We start from the raw sequence: 18,751 nt of genomic DNA, 5'->3' as shown, positions 1-18,751 counted from the left end.
AATGTTTACTTTGTCATCCGACCCGTGAAGATCCGGGGTAGGATAGGTCTTAAGCAACCCGTAAAAGGCGACTATGCTTGTCGTAAGGGGGATCGGGTGGTCAGGCTTGCTGACTTGGTTGATGCATGTCATCGATCCTAATCGCGTGGATCGATGGTCATGGCGTCAATCACTGGATTATTTACAGACCGCCCTCATATAGCTGGAATATTGTTAAATGCGGCGTTAAACAACAAACCAACCAACCAACCAAATCCCTTGTCATCCGAAAATTTTCCACCCAATCTTTGTCTGTCAACTTTCCTTTTACGATGTCATTCCATGTTTTACCTCTGATGTATCCACCCTTTTCTATCATGTAAAAGATCCAGCACTAAACCAGTGCATAGAAATATAGGAAAGTCTCGTCTTCTCTTCACAGTGAGTAGCCTGTTCATCTTGGTTTTAATAGCGAGTGAGTGAATGAGTTGTAGAGACCGAATTACTCTGAAACTTACATTAGCTAATATATTTTGCACACGGCGCATTTTCTTCATGTGAATGCAAAGTATTTTTACTTTTGCTTATATGTGCAAATTTACTCTGCATGTAAAGATACTCATGTGTGTATATTTTGGCATGTGAACAGGGTATTAGTTTCAATGGGAGTTCTCCCGTTTCTATTTGTAGCTCTTCTAGTGAAGTGCTTGTTGCTGCGCCTGTGGCCAGCATTAGGGCTTTGTATTGTATTCTGTCAAGGCGGCTCAAGACAGTATTTGATGCTGAGTGAAAGATAGACCCCATAGGCAGTATACATAGTAGTGATTATTGTATTGAGAATGAAGATAAACCCCATAGGCACTATAAATGAGATGAAGGTAGACCAAATAGGCAATTTAAATATCACTGAAGGTTTATTAGGTATGAAGATGGACCCATAGGCTGTTGATGTTTTATTTGGGGTGGAGGTAGACACCGCAGATATTATAAAAAGTAGTGATGTTTTCATTATGTTAGATCTTATTTCCAATATTGTTTTGCTGCAAAAAAAGCAATAAGTTTAGTAAACTGTCAACAACATCTCAACCAATAGCCGTAAGTCTCTTAAACCATATGACTCCAAACTGCTGTAAAGGCCTAATGCCTATTTGTGAAATAAATAAATATATCAATAAATAATCACAGCTTACACTAGTAGTGTTATTACACTGGAGATCTGCTCCAGGAACAAAATGCATTTCCAAAATCTCTCATTTTGTCCCCATCACACACAAACACAGATATAATGATTCCACTATCTTTGCTTCTGGAAACAGGTGGTTTAAAATCTGCAATGTTAACTTTTCTAAATACATATTTGATATAAATTATTATATTAAATTTATAATGCTTCGATGCATCAATGTTGAGTTTTAGAAAAATGTATTTTTGCAGCATTGTTTATGGCACTAAAGTTGACTACCGACTGTGATGCATTGAAACATTTGTCAACCAATGGCCATTATAATTCATAAAAAAAAGTTTCAGCTTTCTATTCCCTGTGGGAGATGGGCAAAACAATTTAAACCTTTTTTCGTAATTTGATTTTTTAACTCTTAACATACAAAACAACCTTGAAATAAAATCACAATGATTTGAACAAAATTGCACCTGCTATCTCACACCTTTGTGAAATTCTCAAGTATATTGGCGAGTTATAAAGCTCACCTGCCCACCGAATGTTCAGGATCAGAATCTCTGTTCATGTAGTTATTTTTATCCAGAAAGAGGATTGCACATTCCGGAACCTCTGTCTCTCAGACACATAAAAATAAATGCAGAAAGGAAACCCAACTGAATGATTTGGCCTCAGCCCTGGGCCTGAGAAATAAACATTGTTCTCAGCGTCATTTGGATTTGATTTTATATATCTATATTATAGGTATGTAAACTCTTTTTCTGGGACAATGTCTTAATCCACTCCCTGGAAATCTTATCAGGGTTTCTGAAATGAAAAAGATATAATTTAAAATATAGTTGAAAAATATCTTGGAAGTTGACCTACTTTTGCCATACGCAGAGATTGTTTTGCTCTTGCATATAACAAATAGATAAAGATGTCTTGTATAAGTATGGGTGAGGTGACAGGAGATTTATACTTTGTTGGGTATATATTGCTGTGAAAGTAATAGCAAAGACATGTAAATGTTTCGATCAGGGCTATTGTGCATCACTGAATGTTTCGGAGACGATGGGTTGACTCGTGTAACTTTCGATCTGTTCGAAGTCGAGGCTCGCAAATACAGTACAGCACAATCTTCAAAGCTACATGTTATATACCTGATGTGCAGATTGTGAGTGAAACATCGTATCAGGCAATGACAGCCGAGATAGCGATGCGTTCGTAAGACGTCAAATGGCTTTGCGGAACATAGTGTCACGTTATCACTTAACCCACGCCCACTCATGAATATTGTAGACTTAAGACCATTGTAGCTTTAAGGGCACAAAACACGCTTATAACGAACTGACCGATATAACGAACATTTCTTAGTCCAGGCCATGTGATGTATATCTGCTTAAAACGAACTGCAGTTATTACAAACTAACATTAGTGATCCCTTTGAGTTTGTTATAATCGTAGTTTACAGCATTTGAAAAATAAGGCTTAAATACCTGTATAGTTGATCATATTATTGAATTTGTAATGAATGAACAATTACATGAATTACAATATCACTTGTGGCTCTACCAGCAGTAATACATGTACACACGCTAACAAACATGAACAATTGTCCATCCAGTTTGTTAGAATGTATATATTTTTGCTATTTCATTTGGCTTCAACAGGTTTTGAAATACTTCAGGGCTTTATTCTGCTTATTATTATCTACGGGGCCACGGGTCGTCTAAAGGCGCCGCGATTCCCTGTGCAGAGTTGCGTCCCATTGGCACGCCAGAAACCTATGATTGTGGGTTTGAATCTCGGTTCGCCCCGATTACGTTTCTAGGTTTGTAAGCACCATACACGTGCTCGTGGGTTTCATCGAAGTGGTAAACGTCTGAGACCTGCATCACTTCGGGCTTTCCTCCCACATTAAGCTGACACGCCGTGATATAACTTGAATACTGTTAAAAGCGGTGTTAAACCCAACTCACTCACTCACTATTATTATCTACATAATGGCAAGCAAAAAGGCATTCCTCAATTCCGCAAACTCAGTTCAAGTGCTTGAAGCATGGGCAAAGATGACCTGGAGGTGGCCATGAAGAGGATTGAGTCACTTTCCACACGTTTGACCAACGCTGGTAGCAGAGACAGGATACACTTATTTGTTAAGTAACCATCTTTCACTCAAAACAAATGTCTTCTGTGACACACCCACAACTACAATACATGGGAATGAAACCCGTGGAGATCCGTGTTAAAATTGGTCTTCAGCAACATTGCTGAATTGCATAGATCGATGCTCATGATATCAATCACTGGATTGGCTGGTCCAAACTCGATTATTTTCAGACCGCTGTCATGTAGCTGAAATATTGCTGACAACAAATAAACATAACATGGAAAAAAACGATTTACTCAACGCCCATTTACTCAGATAGATAACTATAGGAGTCATCAATGTCAGCCTGTTCTGAAACCGATAGTTAACCACGACTGATCCCTATGCCAAACATCCTCGTCTTTAACCAGTGAATATTTCCTGCTCATCTAATGCAACAACTGACAACATAACACCTGCAATGTTTTCAACTTGTAAATGGTGTGGACACTTTAAGTGTCTATTACAAGGAAAGCTGTTCTGTGAGCAGTGCTCAACACGGGGTCTTAAAACGTCTGGGGCACGACATGTATGACATGTTCGTTTGACCAGGTTCAGTACATAATGCATAGTATTCAGCGCATGAATCATCAACTCTAAGAGTGTAGCTGTGAACAAAATAAAGTTTGAGCTCCTTTGGTGACAAGCGCTATGTTCTTCAGGATGGAGTTCATACAGTTTATTGCCACTACTCTATGAATGTGTTTAACATTTGAGAACCATTTTATACCTGTAACAACGTGCGTAAAGTACGTTAAATCTTACTATATGTTTGTGTTCAGAGTTCTTGCCTTCTGTGCCGGGATTTGACTAGTTTTGTTATGAATTTAATACAAAGCTGCGCTACTTCAGAAAGGTAAAACATTTATTACAATTTGAGAAGATATGTATAACCATGTGCTTTACTTTGTACTGACTAGATACATACGTGTACTGTTCTGTAAGAACTTGAGACGCATGTTATAATAACTTCACTATTGTATCACATAAAAAATAACTTCACTATTGTATCGCATTTGATAACTGAATAAATGTATTGAACATTAGTCTATCGTTTGTCATTATTGTCATTGTCATCATCAAATGATCCTCCCGGGAGATTTATGACTTAGAGTACTCTTCGTCAACGGATGAACCGGCTGACCAATAAATAATTGACAAAGCAAACCACCAGATCGAAATTTGCATAAATATGACCAGTATGTGTATTGTTAAAATTCCAAACTGGACAGGCGGGAATCGTCAGGTGATCTCAGGTATAAATACAAGTGTATATCGCCACTGGGTTATTCCTGCTTTGCCTGAGAGCATCTCTGTTTATGTTTGAATGTAAACCATGTTTACTTGTTACGTTGCCGTTTTGTTAAACTTGCTTAACATCCTTCTAACTTTCCTACTCTGCTTGAACAAGGAACTTATGTTACACTTAATAAAAAAATGCTGTTCGAATCTACCATTTTGGTTGCTGTGTTAATTTCGAGTGGTTAAAATAAACACCAAGTACGACACTGCATAATTGAGAGTCCCTGATAAAATATAAGCATTTTAGATGTTTATTGCTCAGTTTTAAAATAATGTCTTTATAGTTTCGTGGATGCTCATTAAATAGTATGTCCAACGTGTAAAACGTTTACTATATGAAGTAACTTGGTTGTCAACACGTTTCGATTATTTGCATCTTTATTTCTGTCATGTTATTTGTCTTATTGTTTGTATTTTTCACTGGAGATATTTTATGTATCAATGTTATGTGTGATCTTAGCGACATCAGCTAAATGTATACTTTTAAAGACAACCAGTTTGTGACCATCTATAATACAATACTCAACAGTAAATCTCTTTATATAGCTAAATATACACGGAGTTGGCAATTTCTTTTTAATATATTTTCATTTAATGTGTCCGCATTATCTTGAAGTGGAGTTTCATAAATAAGAATGACAGAATTTCAAATTACCAGCATTTCTTTTATAAACACTTTCTAATGTTATATGTAATTCACTTGAAATGTGTACATGTAAGAAACTTAATTAGTGTTGTAATTTTTAATTATCATTCTTTTGAAGTATTTGAATAAGTATCTTCAGTTACTTTGTTTTACTTAAGCTGCTATGGTTCGGCGCATGCTCGTCATCTCATTTGTTACATTATGGTGCTCGCACCATGATGCCTGGCTTAAGCCCCGGGTATCTTTTCCGTAGTTATCATGGTAATTGATATTATATTCTCACGGTAAGGTTTATTTTAGTGCACATGCAAAGTATTACAATTATCTTTTACTTGTACTTTTAAATTCAAATAATGATGAATGTAAATTTAAGAATGTTCGGAATGAATTATTAAGGGAAAGTAATTTACTATACTGTTATACTGACTTCTTTGATCAAGAAGAGTATTTTAAGGTGCTCATTTATATCCATGAATTTAAGTTTATGAATATGTTTAATGAATTATTATATCATTAAGAATATGATTGTCATCAATTACGATGCTATATTGGCATAATGTTCTATGCGATCTTAGCAGTATAATATGGTATCGTAATGAGTTTGACCCCTATATAAGAACCGATACTTACAACTGATATTGTCCGATCACACCGTCTCGGGGTACAAGTATAAGCGGTAAACAACGACCAGTAATTGTGCGATTTGTCTGTAATGATATTAAAATTAGAGTTCTAAAGATGCGAGGTGACCTCAAAACGTTTAATATCGGGGTCGCAAATGATCTGACAAGAAATCAACGTGACAAACTGAAACGTCTGAGAGAGGAGAACAAGCGCGGATACTACAAGGGAGGTAGGCTATTCATTGTGGACAACGAGGACAAGGCTGAGTCCAATTCGTTCCCAGCCCACAAAACCGACTCCACCAGCAAAACACCTAAACAGATCAGGGGTAGAGGTTCAGGGCGCAGGGGCCCAGGATCAATAGGTAGAGGAATCAACACGGACACAACCAGCGGTCCCTACGATCGAATTCTAAATAGCGGCGTGGCCAGGGCCCCGAGTGTAGTGATAGACAAGACAAAGTGTCATTCCTTTCATGAAATGTGGAAGGACTTGAAAATAAAAAACTTGATGATGATTATCTATCCTTTGTTACAAGTTTTTACATTATAGCTTTGTTTGAAACATGGACTACAGAAAAAGACTTCAATGCTATATTTTCTGATTTCCAGTTATATAGTGTGCCTGCAACCAGACTTTCTAAATATGGGCGTTTATCAGGTGGAATTATCGTTTTAGTATGAAACTCTCTGACTGATTTTGTCATTAATATTGTTACTTTTGAACATAGTATATACATTGTTTTTTCAAGAGAAATGCTAAATTTGACTGATCATATTCTGTATGTCTTTTCATTTGTACATCCTGAACGTTCCAGCTGGTATGAAAATAAGGAAAACAAGAATGGTATTGAATTACTTCAAAATGATATTTTGGAACTATTTCGGCAAGATCCAAATATTCCTATTGTTTTGATGTGAGACCTTAATGCAAGAACAGGCGAAAAAGTAGATTATTTACCATTCCTTGATAATAATGGGTGTTACTCAGATTATTTTCCAAGGTTCTGCCAACCAAGATATTCCTGTGATAAAGTAGTCAACATGTATGGAACAAGCCTACTTGAGTTGTGCTTAGTATTAGACATTCACATAGTGAATGGTAGACTAGGGGCGGATAATCAAACAGGAGAGTATACTTATGTCAGCCCTAATGGTTGTAGTTCCATAGATTATGTATGCTCACCTGACTTTTTTTTATCATACATGTGAGTTTGAGGTTGTGCATCTACCTGAAACTATGACAACGCCTGTGGTAAAATGCTCCGCGGAAACGCAATCAACAGACCGTCGTGTTCGATACACCTGGGTGGATAATTTGCAGGAACTGTTCATAACAAATCTGGAAAAAAGCGAGTTTATAAGCTCGACACTGACATAGACAAGAGTGTATCAACATTTACGGAGGCAATTCTTTCAGCAGCATGTATGTTAAAAACAACTTGAAATAATAATAACAATCATCAACATATTTGTAAAGCAAGAAACCCGTAGCATGATGATGACTGTTTATGAAACACGGACGCTGTCGTGCACTTAACAAATTTAGGAAAACTAAAGACAATGAAGACTTGCTGAACTACCATCAAATTAAGAATGAATATAAGACTATTTGTAGAAAAAACAAGGGGATTACACGAACGTAAACGTACCACACTAGAGCAAACTAATGATTCAAAGACATTCTGGAAGAATATCAAGGACTTACAGAATGCGAAAAAGTAACTATAATCCCATAGATTCAGAAGAATGAATGGAATACTTTCAACATGTATTTAATCAATCTACAATTGAAGAAGATAGTGATTTCGTAAACGACGAAGCCGAACCACTTATAACAAAGCGAGGATATCTCTCGCGACAAGATGAAATTATTTACAGTATTATTTCTCTCAAAAACTCTAAATCACCTGGTTTGGACAATATTCTCCCAGAATATCTGAAATTTGCTTTACCTAACATTGTCCCTCATGTTGAGATAATTTTCAATTGTATCTTTGATAGTGGTGTTTTTCCAAAAGATTGGGATACAGGTGTTATTATCCCATAGCATAAAAAAAGGCTCAAGATTAATCAAAGATAACTATAGAGCTATTAGTAATAGATATATTTGAAGATGTTTAGAGCCTCATCGAGAGGCTCCCTGATGTCATCAGTGTACCTATTGACCTTTTGACCCGAGAGGCTCTCTGACGTCATCTGACCTGTCCTTGACCTGTATTGAATAGGTATTGTCCTTAAGTCAACAGTGAGTTGAATAGGTATTGTAGTCCTTCCCACCTGTGTCAATAAGGTATTGAGACCGAATTGAATAGCTATTGAAGGGGAGTTGACAGAATAACTCATTAATATGCAAATGTATGCATGACGTCACGGGTCAAGTAGGTTAATATAGGGTCAACTGACCAGATGCAATCATGCAATTAATTACTTGACCATTCGTTAACCGTAGAACACCGGATAGTAATGAATGTCCCTATAGGGAAATGGTACTACGACTGGGGTTGGGTTGGGTTGGGTGTTGACTCACGTGGAATGGAATGTCATTGTGAGTACATTTTGGCGCGAGAACATTTGGTGAATATTTGAACTTTTTGCATTGAAGACATTTCTCTATGCACATTCGATGGCGGGCTATGTGTGGTAATATTTAAAAGCCCAGGAACAGGTTAATGTAGAAAGATCTCCCGATATTCAATTACGTTAATAAAGGGTCAACTGATCGGATGCAATCATACAATTAATTACTTGACCAATTCGTTCAACGTAGAACAACACGTGTCTAAAAACAAGATGGCGGACGTTGCCATGAACGCTCACGGGCGTCACGTGTCCTGGGTCTGAATCTCGCGCCTGACCCACACGTCAGTTCTATGGGGCACCATTCCACATCTTAGGCTAAGTTGATCCGTAAGTGCAATAACTCTTTAATACTCAAATATAATCATGATGTCACAGGTCAGAAAGTGTAATGAGAGGTCTGTTGTTCCAATGCACGAATGCAATGTGTTAATGAGTCCTTAATTAAGTGAGAACAAACCGAAGTAATGAGTGTCCCTATATGGAAGTGGCTACTACGAGGTTCAAATGTGATTCATGGGGACAGGAATGTCATTGTTAGACATCTTCCATTGATGCATGTATTTCGCGTAGTAATGACTGTCACATGTGGAAAAGAAATCATGTCTCACGTTTATTTCATCGGAAAATTTTTTTTCGTCATTAGTGTTTTTTAATTATCAATCTAAAGTTGTCAAGTAAATGTGATCCTCATTATCAAGCAGTATTAGTTCATGACACATTTTGGATAAGTTCAGACGTCGTGACGTCATCAGTGTACCTATTGTCATTTTGTCAACAGTGGAATTCAATAGCTATTATCCTTATGTCAACTGAGGTCTAAGGTAAATATTAATAACAAAATTGTTGACGAAACACATTTTATTCATAATGATATGTGATATGAATCAATGATATTATTTTAATGTGAGATCATCAGTAGTATTCTAATATGGAATGTTAGACTCTTATGATAGTTTTTTGTTTAATTAATCATGCATTTATTGTCTTATATACTTTGACCTGGGTAGCTCAGTCAGTCAGAAACACTAGGTTTGGAGTTCGAATCTCGGTTGGGAACAGTGCAACATTTCCACCATGGAGAACAGTTCCACAATGTGCTTATGTTAGGGTGCGCGGTTAGGACCACATGCTAACATCTCCCTTGGTTCGAGAGACACATGCCTTGTCTGCGGGTTTCACTCTGTACAGCATCTACCAGCATCGGTGTTGTAGACTTTCCTCCCGCATCCAGTTTTGCACATCATCATATGACCCGAGCTGCTGAAAGCAATGTAAAAACCAACTCAATCATCTGTACTTTTGTGTTAAATGTTTAACTTGTCTGAAAATAACTTTTTCTGTTCACTATATAATTGTTTTAGCCTCTTGAGAATATAATTGCGTTTATTTTCTTGTGTACCATGTGTTAAAATGTTTATCCTAAATACATTTGTACTACCAGATCAAAAACTTATAGTTTCCAAAAAAATAAAAACTTCTTTAGTTGAATGAATCAATATTTAAAAAAAATAAAAGACATCACTTTTTAAAACATTTTACAAATCAAGAAATATAACAAGTCAAACTCATTTCATAAAAATCACTCTATAACAGACTTACATTTTTCTGATACGGACTATACTAGACTCCGTCGGACAAGTTAAACGCTTGACTGCACCCTATACCATGGCCAGCCACCTACCTGTAGATGGTATAGTCCGTTCTACATAGCGCATTTGTAAACACATCCAACTAAGCCTTATCTTTCTTTTCTTTTACCCTGAGAATTAGACACAGAATAATATCACTCATTTCACCTATAAGTAGTACAATGGGAAACGGCGGAGTGTACCAACTTATTATTTTAATAAATTGAACCTTGATACTTTGGTATTGTGTTTCTTTTCTCCAGTGCAAGACGATTAGCCTGAGCTGAAGGTTGAGTCACGTGATTTATGAATGAGATGCCATTCTCCATATAAGGAAAATCATACTATGAACACGGCGAAAGGTCCCTTTCGAGGCAAAGCAGGCGTAAAAAGTCATATCATTCAAAAATATCTCCCAAGGTAGATATCACTTGTGTGAGATGAAGTGATACCTCCTTGGAGATATCATCACAAATGATGTCATTTGATTGTAGTAATATCTCCGGCATGACATCATATCCATTGTACCATCATTGTGACGTCACAATTGTCAAGCAGCAGCATTGTTCTGGTTTATGGCAGCCCAGAAAAATGTCAGTAAAAAATTTACAAAATAACACTCTAAATTACCTGAGTCTTTTCCCGAGTATGAATAATCTCTTTCACAAAAACTCCCTTCATTGAATCTACAAGTAATGATGGACTCAAATGTTTTAATATGTAAGGACAGACATGCTTTCAGTAGATGTGTTTTGATTCATATGAATACAACGTTATCTTTTAAAACAATAATCGATGAATGAGTGTGACCAAAGTGAGGGCATCAGGTATTTCTCAAAAAGCTTTCATCAAAAAACATCTACGTCATCAAATGTTTCAAACTTTATTAATGTTTAGATATGACATGGAATAACATTTGCAGTTATCATGTAGCTATAGTGCTTGTTGATGCTTCATATAACTGTAAACAAACAAGAGCCCCAGCAACAGGTTGGTATCTGACGTGGCTGTACGATAATAATGGTTATTTTTTAGAATTCCAGAATACTGTTCAACCTCTAAATACTTTCTCCCCGTGTTCATATACTTGTCTGGATTTGTGTTTTTAGATTACGGAGAATAGGTTTCAGTTCTTTAGGCATTAAATTGGTGATTGTAACACAGTTCGTATATCCATTTTCTGACAATTCATGGACTGCCTCCGTGGTCTAGAACATCCACAGATTGATCCCAGGCCGCATCATTTAGTAAAAACATTAAAAGATGGAACTTGTTTCCATTAAGGGGATAGAATCAGGAGTGGGCAGCTCAGAGTCAACATACAGGGTCTGAATAGGGTATCCATGTTAAACTGCGGGTGGTTTCTCAGTGGGTAGCACACTGTGAAACGGGCGTAAGTGTGGATGATCAGTGCAATAATCGTCAGTGAGATATTAAACCCCAATTAACCTCAAGCTCCTCACCTCATATCTAACAATTGATCTTCAAGTCTTCTCACCTCACCTCACCTCACCTCACCTCATCTCACCTCCAACATTTGATCATCTGTCTGTTGTTTGCTTCCAGGCGTATGTGGTACTGGGGCAGTTCCTGGTGCTGAAGAAAGATGACGAGTTGTTCCAAGAATGGCTGAAGGAGACATGTTCTGCGAATGCCAAACAGTCTCGGGACTGCTACACATGTCTGAAAGACTGGTGTGATTCCTTCTTGTTAGATGCCTGCCCTGTCACATCATGCTTCTGTCCACACGTTCTTGTGCATATTCTTGCTTCTTTGTTCCAAGTTGTTTCTCTCAATCCACTTTTGTCAAAACAGGTTATTGCTAGGTTATAGAGGTGAAACGATACATCGTGAGTTTTCATGCGCCGATACGATACATTTTATTCTGTATCAATACGAGACGATACACTTGCTAAAATACATACTGCTTGTTTAATGACCGCCCAACATTTTGTCAGTAAAAAATCGAAAAATGTGTTGTAGTTCACCACTAAAAAACGAATAAGTGTCTACAGCTAGCTTTTCCTTTTGAACCCGCCCTGAAATATTTATAGTCAAGGCGTATCCACACGAATTGACGAAAATATGCATAATGCGATGCATATCGTATCATGGCCTTTGTATCGTGATACGTATCATTGTAACCTTGCTGTATCGTTTCACCCCTACTAGGTTGTGTTGAGAGCTACAGATCACACTCGCTGCCAAGAAACAAAACAGTACTGCACTGCAATGGAACACAATGCAATAAACCTATGGAACATGGACCAAAGAAATTATAATGTTCAAGCTTTATCTACCAGGCTAGCAGTTATTTCTGCAAGGGTTGTTAATTCAGTATAACTATAATATCAATGTGATGTGATTATTTTGCCTTTGATAAAGTTTGCAGGAGTGGATCCTTTTAAATTGTTGACTACTTGTCATAAATAAGATATCCATATTCAGTGTATAGCCATCTTGTTTGTGTGTAATGCTTTGGTAGGGTTAGCTACACAGTATGACGGACATATTTATTGCCTTAAGACAACCTGTTTTAATAACTTGAGCTGCAAGTTGGGTCGCAGACTTGTATGCAAATAGTAGTTGCGAATATTGATACAAAATTAAGGGGGTCAAGGTGCCATTTGGGCATTTTAGCAGTAATGTTTTAATGTAAGAACCCAACATCCTTAATGTTTTACATTAGAGAATCGGCGAAAGGACACCCTTGACTCGGCAAGATGTATGTTGCAGTGCAATAACCGTTCTAAACCAAAATGTCAGGTTCCATGTCCAAATCTAGTCCCTCTTTTTCTAAATGGAGCAGGCTGATCTTTGATTCGAGTAAAAGAACGGGCAGGATTTAACTATTCGCTTATTCTGCACTTCACAATATAAGTTCTTAACATAAAGATACTTGGTGATGGTGTGGTGACACAATGAATTAATTATTCATCACCATACAGGAAGATAGGAACTAAGGTAATTATGATAACTGAGAGATTATATACATACATTTAGCAATGTGAAATTTTCAAATATGTTGTAGCCATGTTCATTAAACTCTTATTATAATAACAACTGTTGTCACTGTATTTTGATTACATTTTGGACAAAAAGGTTAGTATGAACTTGGTTCCAAATATCATGTCTCTTGTGATTATATGACATCAATGTCCCTGTTTATGCTCTGAAGCTGATGACTATTGACCCCCGTGAAGATCCGGGTTAGAATTGGTCTTCATCAGCCCGTGCTTGTCTCCCCCTGTGAAGATGAGGGTTAGAATTAATCTTCAGCAGCCTGTGCTTGTCTCCCCATGTGAAGATGAGGGTTAGAATTGGCCTTCAGCAGCCCGTGCTTGTCTCCCCCTGTGAAGATGAGGGTTAGAATTGGCCTTCAGCAGCCCGTGCTTGTCTCCCCCTGTGAAGATGAGGGTTAGAATTGGTCTTCAGCAGCCCGTGCTTGTCTCCCCCTGTGAAGATGAGGGTTAAAATTGGTCTTCAGCAGCCCGTGCTTGTCGGAAGAGACGACAAATGGCATTGGGTGGTCACACTCACTGCCTTGGTCGATCCATGTTGTTGAACACAAGTGGCATAGATTGATGCTCATGATGTTAATCACTAGATTGTCTGATCCAGACTTGATGATTTACAGACTGTCGTGATAGAGCTGGAGTATTGCAGAGTGTGGTGTTACAAAACAAACAATAATTAATATGGCTGTTTCCATGACACCTTTTGTGGATAACAACTCCTTTATTTATTGATTAGAATCTAGAAGTTGCTACCCATAAAGTTTCACATTCTTCCAACTTCTAAATGCCTTCAAAATCAAAGACTTTAATGTGGCTGTTCATTGCACTGCACAAGGCAGTGCATGGTGTTGCCATGAGGAGTTGTGCCCCTTACCTTACCTACTAGTCTCTGCTGGTTCCCATGGACACTCCACACACTGCAACACAACACACGGTAACAGTTGAACATGTGCTGGGATCAAGAGAATCACCGGTTCAGGGTTTGAATCCCAGATTTTCTCAAGTTATCACCCTTGGCAAGTCGGCAACATACACATACTCTCGGAGTTCACCAGTGGTCTGCAACTTGCTTTAATTTAGGGTTTCTCTAACATTATTACATGGCATGATATGTATGAAATAATGTTGGAAGCACAAGGATTTGAATCAATAATTAATTGTTATACTTGATACACATTTTGGTATTTGGTAGAGCGTCTGTCTGGAGAGCAAAGGTCGCAGGTTAGATCCCCGACCGTGGCTGACCTTAAAAGGTGTGTTACACGTGCTACCCTGCCTGGTGCTCGGCATTGAGGGGCTAAAACAAGGACCGGTTTTCTCAGTGTACTGTGTCTAAGGGGGTATCAACACAACTGTTCAGAAGTTTGCTCACTAACTTCCTTCCTTTAGGTATCCAGAATCCTTGTCTGATAAGGGACAACACATACTCTTTGCCTGAATGTCCACAGACTTCATGGTAATGTCTGACAATTAGGGTAGTAACATGATTATCCCTTGGCAGTATCATATTGTGCTTGCTCTCAACAGGTACAGGTGCTGCTTGCAGCCTTCCACCAACACACAGGACACCCATTGGACTAAACATTGGTTCCAGTCGATAAATGGTACTACTTCTTGCAAATGGCTTCCCAGCTTCAAGTGCCTTGAACTTGAACTATCGCAGTCTCAGCATTCTTCAGCTCCAATACACTGAGCACACTATCCAGCATTTTAGATTGAGTTTTCTAGTGAGTCCTATTATAGAGAATTCCTTTTAATCTCAGGATCCATGCTACAGCTCGTTTTAGGCTGTGCCACATGGAGTATTTTTCAAACAAGTCAAACAACAGATCTCTACAGCCATTCGTCACAGTTGTGTAAGTTGTTGTAGCTTTCTTCACTTCCTTGTCACCATCAGGTATTTCTAGACTGAGATTGGTACTTGTGGGCCATTCAGACTCTGCTTGAAACAGAAACTTAGGACCATGTTTCCATCTGTCAGAGGACACCATTTTGTCTGCATCCAGTCCCCGTGACACGTCATCAGCAGGTGTCTCTGTACTGCCCACATGTCTCCATTGGTTTGGCTCTGAACTCTCATGGATAAGAGCTATCCTGTTTGCTATGAAGACATGAAAGCGTTTGTTTTCATTCCTGATATACTGTATCACAATTGTACTGTCTGTCCAAAATACTGATCTACTAATTTCCATTTTCAGCTCCTGACGAAGCATCACGTCCAGCTTTACTGAAATGACTGCAGCTGATAGTTCCAAACGCGGTATGGTTATTTGCTTCAGTGGTGCCAGCCTGGACTTGCTAATGAGTAAAAAACATTGAACTGGCCCATCGTTTTTTACCACTCTTAGGTAGGATACTGCACCATATTCCTCACACGAAGCATCTGAGAAGTGATTAAGTTCATAGCTTCCATCTTCTGATGCTTGAGTGATCACACATCGGGACAACTTAAAGTTCTCCAGTTTGGGCAAGTCTTCTACCCACTTTGTCCATTTCACACTGTTTGTTTGATTCAACAGTTCATCCCAGCCTTTGTGCAGTCTTGTTTCACTTTGGAATACCTTCTTTGCTTGCAGAATGTATGGACTAACAAATCCCAATGGGTCATACACCGACTCAATCACACTCATTAATCCTCTTCTTGTGTCTGGTTTATTCTTTATTGTAATTCTGAAACCAAAGACGTCGTTCTCGGTGTCCCAAAGAACCCCTAGAGCTCTTTCTTTAGGTAATGTACCTCCAATATGGTCAACTCCTTTAACCCCCTTTGCTGTCTGTTCTTCAGGAATGGATCGAAGCACTTCTCTGCTGTTGCTGATCCACTTGTTCAACTTGAATCCGCCATGTGATCCAAGTGAACACACATTTTGAACGTGTTCAATTGTTTCAATTTCTGACATTAATGACTTGAGACAGTCATCTACGTAGAAGTTTTCAAGAACAGTCTGCACAACCTCAGGTTCATAAGTTGCACTATTATCCTCTGCAGTGCGTCTAAGTGCATAACTCGTACAACTTGGGCTCCACACCCCTCCAAATAAGTGCACAGTCATGCGGTAGACTTCTGGTTGATTGTTTCCCCCTTCTGAGAACCACAGAAATCCTAGATAGTCTCGATCACCTTCTGGTACTTTCACCTGATGGAACATTCCTTCTATGTCCCCCATAATACCTATGGGACCTTCACGGAATCGCAACAACACTCCTATCAACTTGTTCGTAAGGTCTGGGCCCTAGTAGACTTGATCATTCAGACTAGTTCCACAATACTTTGCAGCACAATCAAAAACAACTCGTAACTTGTCTGGTTTACGTTTGTTGATAACTGCGTGATGAGGAATATACCATACACCTTTACCTGGCTTGTTGATATCCTGTTCCTTTACCTTTTCAGCATAGCCTTTGTCGATCAATTCCTTGATTCCCGACTGATACTTTTCAAACAACTTGTCATCCTTTGACAAGCGTTTACCAAGTGATTCAAGACGACTCTCGGCAACAATGTAGTTATTCTCTACATTCGGAGGCCTGCTCCTGAATGGATTTTTTATTTCATAGTGACCATCTACAACTTCTGCAGACTCATCCCATATCTCAATTGTCCTTTTGTCATCCTGCGACATTTCACATGTGCTGTTTGACAATGATTCACACCTTTCTATTTTCCAGAATCTTTCAACTTGCGCATCAAGTCTTTGATCAATATCGACAAAATGTGAGATGACTTCACCATTTCTGACAACTCTCAATGGTCCATTCAGAACCCAACCCAGCACTGTTTTCACGGCATAAGGTTCATTGTCATTTCCCTTTCGCACATCAATAGGTGTCAGCGCCACTGGAACATCTTGACCAATGATGAGACCCACATGCACTCTATCCACTTTAGGAAAGTCCATACCCTTCAAATGCTGCCACTCATCAACGTTCTGCTGTTTGACAGAATCACATGCACAAATGGACAGATTTGAGGTCCCAAATACGTGTGAAAGTTCTATGGTTGTCCTGTTCCCTGCATCCGTTATCAATAGTGATCCTACCCTTGTACTCGTTGTGCTATTCACTTTCTCCAGTGTAGTCAACAATAGTGATGTTTCAGAAACATCTACACCAAGTTCATCAAATAGTTCATTGGAGCAGAATGAGTTTGTGCTTCCACTGTCAAGCAGAGCATATGTCCATATCTTTCTGTTACCAGTCTTCACCGAGACTTGGAGTCTTACCACAGGAAGAGCTACCCTTGGTCCTTGAGTTACAACATTGCACGCAGAACTTTCAACCCCTAATGGTTTATCTTGTTTAGGCACTGTCGAGCTCAGGTTTCTCTCCTTTAGATATGTTTGATGAACATCAGTTTCTGGTTTCGCCAGGAGATGTATCAATCTTGAATGCTTTCTCATACAACCCTGCACCTGACACTTGCTGGGCTTATGACAGTCTCTTGACAGGTGGTTATTCGAAAAACAGTTGAAGCATAGTCTCTTTTCAACAACAAACTCATGTCTCTTCTCAGGTTTCAGGTCCCTGAACTTCCCACACATGAAGAGTGCATGTTCTCCACTGCACAATGGACAATTTGGTATTGGAAAACCTGAAAATGAATCTGAAGAGTGTTTATTGTACACACTTGTTTGCACACTGTAGTTGACACCTTTCTTCTCAAAAGATCTTGGTCTATTCTGTGTTGTATCATCCTTTAGTCTGTTTCCAGATACTACTCCAAATATGGGATCATTTGCTTCTTCGGCAGCTCGCAGCACAAAGTCGACTAGCTGTCCTATACCAGGATAGTCACCTGTTGCTTCCAGGTGTTCAACTGCCTTCCTCCTCCATCTTCCTTGGAGATAGGTTGGTAACCTTGACACAATCTTCACCATGCGTATCTGATTGTCCACTTCATTCACTTTGCCCATTGCCTTTAGTGTCAGCATACCACTCCTGAGATCATCTGCATAGTTACGCAAGCCTTCAACGTCAGTAGGGCGCAACCATGGACCTTCGCTAATCTTCTTCACCCACGCATTTGCTATCACATGCTGACGTCCGAATCGTGTCTTCAGAAGGCTCAGGGCTTCCATATATCCTTCATCAGGATCCATGACTGAACAGAATTCAATCACTGACAAAGCCTTGCCTGTACAATAGTTCAGCAATCGATTCAGCTTTGCACCACTACTAACTGATGTTTGAGCAACATTGGTTTCAAATGACCTTATGAACATCCAGTATCTCAATGGGTCACCATCGAATTTGATCAACTCACTTTTTGGTAACTGCACTACCTCTAGCATCTTCTGTTGCATAAGCCAGACATTTGAGTCGGACTGATGTGACTGAAAGTTTTCATCATTGGTGTGCACATGTCCTGATATACCCGAGCTATGATGCATATTATCTGCTGGAGCTTTGTTAATCCATGTTCCAGCTAATGGATTAAGAGATGTATGTCTTTGGTCAAAAGTCTTATTCTGAAATCCCTTTAGAGGCCCTTCTCGCTTGTGAATATGTGACCCTTGAGTCAGTTCAGCTTCAAAATTTTCATATACCTTTTATTCAGCCTCTGTTGCATGTATTTCACACTCTAGTTCTAGTTTCTCTTGTGCTAGCTGTATCTCAGCTTGTTGTCTCTTGTGTGATTGTTGTCTCTCTAACATATCAGCTTTCG

General features: G+C 38.8%; 2 protein-coding genes across 2 annotated transcripts; both read right to left on the bottom strand.

The window, feature by feature from the left end:
- Positions 1–14,810: 14,810 nt before the first annotated feature.
- LOC139443827 (uncharacterized) lies at positions 14,811–16,253 on the bottom strand. Its single transcript, XM_071224732.1, has one exon. It carries the CDS (start codon positions 16,251–16,253, stop codon positions 14,811–14,813), a length of 1,443 nt encoding a protein of 480 aa, XP_071080833.1.
- Positions 16,254–16,319: 66 nt separating this feature from the next.
- LOC139443826 (uncharacterized) lies at positions 16,320–18,185 on the bottom strand. The gene has a single exon (XM_071224731.1). It carries the CDS (start codon positions 18,183–18,185, stop codon positions 16,320–16,322), a length of 1,866 nt encoding a protein of 621 aa, XP_071080832.1.
- Positions 18,186–18,751: the final 566 nt, after the last annotated feature.

Source organism: Haliotis cracherodii, unplaced genomic scaffold, assembly GCF_022045235.1.
Source record: "Haliotis cracherodii isolate W230 unplaced genomic scaffold, xgHalCrac1.p SCAF_5, whole genome shotgun sequence".
Taxonomy (NCBI): domain Eukaryota; kingdom Metazoa; phylum Mollusca; class Gastropoda; order Lepetellida; family Haliotidae; genus Haliotis; species Haliotis cracherodii.
Note: the sequence above shows the minus strand (reverse complement) of the source record. Positions and strands in the feature narration are given on the sequence as shown.